Here is a 5,714-nt window from a genome sequence, read left to right on the forward strand (position 1 = left end):
AATAGGCAATTTTACCAAATTGACTTTAATCAGTATGTAATTTAAAACATCACTTGGGGCTGGAGAGATGGCTCAGTGGTTAAGAGTACTGACTGCTTTTCCACAGATCCTGAGTTCAATTCCCAGCAACTACATGGTGGCTCACAACAATCTGCACAATCTTAAACAACCTTAAAACAAAACAAATCACTGTCATTTAAGTGCTCATTCTGTTCCATTTCTTTTGAGATAGAATCTTACTATATCCACCTGTCTCTGCCTCCCAAATGCTGGGATTAAAGGAGCGCACCACCACCGTGTCCCTAAACCACCCAGGTGCATCTCAAATTCACGACTCCCCTACCCCAGCCTCCTGAGTGCTGGAACTCACACAAATCTGCCAGCTTCTGCCTAGGCAGTGTTGAGATTAAAGGTGTGTGCCATCAAGCCCAGAGAAAAGGCTTAATTAATTGATCAATTGTTTTTCTTTTAAAACAGTCTGTGTAAATCGGGCTGACCTCAAATTCATGGAGAGCCACCTGCCTCTGCCTCCTGAGTGCTGGGATTAAAAAAGATCATTAAATTACAATTGGGGGATGTTTGGAAGACAGAACAATACAGACTCACTTACTGCTCTTTTAGAGGATCTGTGTTTGCTTCCCAGCACTCACATGGTGACTTACAACTGTATGTAATTCCAATATCAAGAGATTCAGCCGGACAGTGGTGGCACATGCCTTAATCCCAGCACTCGGGAGGCAGAGGCAGGCGGATTTCTGAGTTCGAGGCCAGCCTGGTCTACAAAATGAGTTCCAGGACAGCCAGGACTATACAGAGAAACCCTATCTCGAAAAAAAAAAAAACCAAAAAAGAAAAAAAAGAGATCCAATGTCCTTTTCCAGACTCTGGGGGCACTATACACATATGGCACACCAACATACATGCAGGCAAAACACTCAAACACAGAAAATAGTAAATGAATAAATCTTAAAATGATTGGCACTCAAGATAGTCACTTAATTTAAAAGTGTCCTTAAGAGAGGTACCATTAAGGGAGCTGGAGAGATGGCTCAGTGGTTAAGAGCACTCACTGCTCTTCCAGAGGTCCTGAGTTCAATTCCCAGCAAACATGTGTGTGTATATGTGTCTGCATGGTAGGTTCACAAGCATCTGTAATGAGATCTGATGCCCTCTTCTGCTGTGTCTGAAGACAGCTACAGTGTACTCAGATATATAAAATAAATAATTCTAACAAACAAACAAAAAAGAGGTACCATAAACTATTGACCTAAAACATGTAAATGCTCTTATTAATTTGCTGATTCATCTATCTATCTTATCTAATCTGTTTTTTTAAATTATTACTACTATTTTTTTGAGGGTCTTTCTACATAGTCTTGGAACTCATTATGAAAACCAGACTATCCTCAAACTCTACAGAGAGCTGCCTGCCCCTGCTTCCCAAGTGCTGGGACTAAATGTGTGCACCACCAAACGCAGTCAATTTTTGTTATTCCTAAAAATGATGTGTGTGTATATGTGTCTGCATGTAGTTATGTGCACATAACAGCAGAGACCAAAGGCATGGGATCCCCTGGATCTGAAGTTAGGGGAGCCACCAGATACGGGTTCTGGGAACTGAACTTGGATCCTTTGGAAGAGCAGTAAGTGGTTTTTGCTTGTTTGTTTGTTGTATGGATGGGATTTCCTTTTTCTTTTTGGGGGTGGGTGGGTAAGGTTTGTTTATATGAGTTCTCTATCTGCATGCCAGAAGAGGGCCTTAGATCTCAGTATAGATGGTTGTGAGCCACCATGTAGTTGCTGGGAATGGAACTGAGGAGCTGTGAGAGAGCAGACAGTGCTTTTAACTGCGGAGACATCTCTCCAGCCCCCAGCAAGTGCTATTAACTGCTGAACCATCTCTGCAGCCCTGGGTTCCTGTTTTTGTTGTGGTGGTTTTTTTTTTTTGTTTGTTTGTTTTAAAAGTGAGGTAAATGTTCACAGAGCCTGATGCCCTGAGTTCAATTTCAGGGACCTCTATGTGAGAGTGAGCAATACTGACTCTCCCAAATTCCTCTCTGACTTTCACGCGAATTCTATAGCAGCACGCACATGCACACATACACACATATGGGCACATACACACAAATAAGAATATGGATGGTATGTCTAAGAGATGCTTAGAGAACTTGCTAATCAAAAAAGTATCTAATAATGTAAGCAAACATTGTGTCAGTGTGTTGAATATAGTAAGTAAAACAACTTGCAGACTGGTAATTACACTTACTATAAGTAGTTTATTTTCTTGTATGAAGATCTAATTTATTTGTAATATCAAATAAAGCATGGTTCCTTCTAATATGGTTGCTTATAATAATTAGAGGTAAATCTCTTCTTGCCATTAGATTCCTAAAAGAGACATGGAAGTTATCAGATGTAAGCTGCTAATTCATTTGGGTGTTCTGAAAAGCCAGAGTGTTGGGGAGGGAGTTCCACCGTGGGTCTGCCATGGGTTCACTTTCCAGCAACACCAAAAGGCAAAATAACAGAAACCAGAGAGCTACTGAGTTTCTTGCCCGGGATCTTTCTGACAAATAGAAATGTGGGTTGAAGGGACTGGCAGCTGTGTGAAAGCTGGCAAGTGGCACCAAGCCTTGTTTGACTTCTGTAAGATGCTACAGTGTGGGGTCTCTGTTTCCAAATCCAGGATAGGAGGTGTCTACTTCAAACCCAACAGCATGGGATAGAAGCTTACAGAGCCAAGGTGCAGTGGGGGGCAGTGCTAATGTAAAGACCGTCTTCTATTTCCTTCTTAGATTACAATGTATCTGCCAACTCCAAACTGGTTATTATCACAGCTGGTGCAAGAATGGTATCTGGAGAAACTCGCCTTGACCTGCTCCAACGTAATGTCGCTATCATGAAAGCCATTGTTCCGGGCATTGTCCAAAACAGTCCGGACTGTAAAATAATTGTTGTCACAAACCCAGGTGAGGTTCCCTCTGCCTTTTCTGAATAATAATTGGTTCATAGTATTCCATTATAAACCTCACAGAGGTTGTACTCATGGTTAATAAGTCTTCCATGCCATAAGTTTTGATAGATGCCATCACAGTAAGATCTGGAATATCTCTGGCTTCTCTGAAGGGCTGTGTGCTCATTTGTAGTCCATCCCTCATTCTACCACTTGACTCATTTTCTAGAACTTCATAAACAAAACCAGACCAAAACCAGACTTGAGACAAACTTTTCTACCCAGCCCCATTTATAGTTCAGTTATTTTGGATTCATCCATGTCTGGGATATGTCTTGGATTTGCTCCTTTGCATCCCTGGACTCTCTTAATTTTTCCTATATGTATGTGATGAGCATGTATGTGCTCTTGCATGCACAGTGGTTGGTGTCGTCTTCCACTGCTCTTCAGCATCCCCCACTGAACCTGGAGCTTAGAATTTTGGCTAGACTGCTAACCATTAAGTTCTTAGGTCAGGGGCTGGAGAGATGGCTCAGTGGTTAGGAGCACCTACTGCTCGTCCGGAGGTCATGAGTTCAAATCCCAGCAACCACATGGTGGCTCACAACCTATGGGCCAGAGCAAAAGGGAGAAAGGGAAGGGGGAAAAGGTTCTTAGGTCAACCTGTCTTTGCAGACCTAGGGTTGTAAATATACCTACCATGTCTTGCTTTTTTTTTTAAAGGTTTATTTATTATATATAAGTACACTGTAGCTATCCTCAGGCACCCTAGAAGAGGGCAGCAGATCTCATTACAGATGGTTGTGAGCCACTATGTGGTTGCTAGGATTTGAACTCAGGACCTTCAGCAGAGCAGTCAGTGCTCTTAACCACTGAGCCATCTCTCCAGCCCCCCCACCCCATGTCTTGCTTTTTACATTGCTACTAGGAATCTGACCTTAGGTCCTCATGCTTGCTGTTTTGTGGAGAACTGGAGAGGTGGCTTAGCAGTTAAGACCACTGGCTAGACTTCTAGAAGACGCAGGTTTGATTCCCAGCGCCCACATGATGACTTCAACCACCTAAGCACATCTAGTTCTACCCCCTGAGCCATCTCTGCAGTCCTCCTTATACATTTCAAATACTATTTTCCCCTGTTGGTGTTTAAAAGTTGGTTTATTTTATGTGTATGAATGTTTGCTTACATGTATGCATGGATACCACATGGCTTGCCTGGTACCCATGGAGGACAGAAGAGGTGTAAAGGTCCTCTGGAAGTTCAGTCACAGACAGTTGTGAGCCATCACGTGGGTGCTTGGAGTCCTCTACAAGAGCAGCAATGCTCCTAACCACTGAGCTGCCTCTGCAGCCCAGCGATGAATTTCTAAGGATAAGGTGAACATTCATGTGTTAGCACGCCTGTGATCATGCATGTTCCTTTCTTTGGTGTCAGTGATGAGAGCAGGAGAGCACAGGTGGGCTACAGACTGAAGTGATTGGCTCTGTTAGAAGCTGCACACAGAGTTTCAAAGGTCTGCGCAGTGCCTTAGACATTCCCACCAGCGCTGTGTCCATGTTTTCTTGTTTGTTTTGTTTTGTTTTGGGGATTTTTTCAAGACAGGGTTTCTCTGTGTAGCCCTGGCTGTCCTAGAACTCACTCTGTAAACCAGGCTGGCCTCGAACTCAGAAATCGTCTCTGGTGTTCTTACCAACCCTGCTATTGTCAGCCTTTCAAAAGTTTAGCTCCAGTGTTTTCATTGTTGAGGATAAATCTGGCCAGATAATATGCTGTCACCCTGGCTGTTGTCCCACATCTCCTAACTCTGCCAGTTCTTCTTGGTTTTAATATATATTTTTTTTTGGTTTTTTGAGACAGGGTTTCTCTGTATAGCCCTGGCTGTCCTGGAACTCACTCTGTAGACCAGACTGGCCTCGAACTCAGAAATCCGCCTGCCTCTGCCTCCCAAGTGCTGGGATCAAAGGCGTGCGCCACCACTGCCCGGTCTCAGAGATGTTTTAAGATTCTGCTGGTCAATGATTTAATGTAAAAACCCTGAGTATGCCTACCATTTAGATTCACTGGACTTTGAACTATGATAAATCTACATTTGACTCCCAAGATAATTTCTCTATTTGGAAAAGTAACTGTAGAGAAATTGCTATAGATCTTTCTCAAATGTTGTTTGACTTTCTTCCTAGTGGATATTTTGACATACGTGGTTTGGAAGATAAGTGGCTTTCCTGTAGGCCGTGTGATCGGAAGTGGCTGTAACCTAGACTCAGCACGTTTTCGTTACCTGATTGGGGAGAAGCTGGGTGTCAACCCTACAAGCTGCCACGGCTGGGTTCTTGGAGAACATGGGGACTCCAGTGGTAAGTGTGAGCGAGGTGCCCTTGTGGTGGGCAGCAATGCTCTTCTTCACAGCGTAGTCTCTGCCAATAGAGCTGCATAGCTTTTTTCATTTTTGTGGGTGCATGTCTTTTTAGACCAGCCTGAGCTACAAAACCATTCCCTGTCTGAAACAAGGATCAAATGGATTGATGCGTAACTGTGTGTAGATGGAGAGGACACTTGACCGAGGTGACTTGATGCATTTGCATGTGACATAGGGATCACATCAGCGTCACCAGCTTTGGGGTCGCCTCACAAACCCATCATTTCTCTATGCTAAGAATAGTGAAACCTGGGCTGGCGAGATGGCTCAGCGGGTAAGAGCACTGACTGCTCTTCCAAAGGTCCTGAGTTCAAATCCCAGCAACCACATGGTGGTTCACAACCATC

At 43.6% G+C, this 5,714-nt stretch overlaps 1 protein-coding gene across 1 annotated transcript in view; it reads left to right on the forward strand.

The window, feature by feature from the left end:
* LOC110297509 (L-lactate dehydrogenase C chain) overlaps positions 1–5,714 on the forward strand; it is a 17,092-nt gene that overhangs the window by 5,987 nt on the left and 5,391 nt on the right. Inside the window, exons 4-6 of the mRNA XM_021166281.2 lie at positions 2,796–2,969; positions 5,132–5,305; positions 5,420–5,477. Coding sequence (XP_021021940.1) covers positions 2,796–2,969; positions 5,132–5,305; positions 5,420–5,477 — 406 coding nt within the window. The remainder of the gene's footprint in view (positions 1–2,795; positions 2,970–5,131; positions 5,306–5,419; positions 5,478–5,714) is intronic.

Source organism: Mus caroli, chromosome 7, assembly GCF_900094665.2.
Source record: "Mus caroli chromosome 7, CAROLI_EIJ_v1.1, whole genome shotgun sequence".
NCBI lineage: Eukaryota > Metazoa > Chordata > Mammalia > Rodentia > Muridae > Mus > Mus caroli.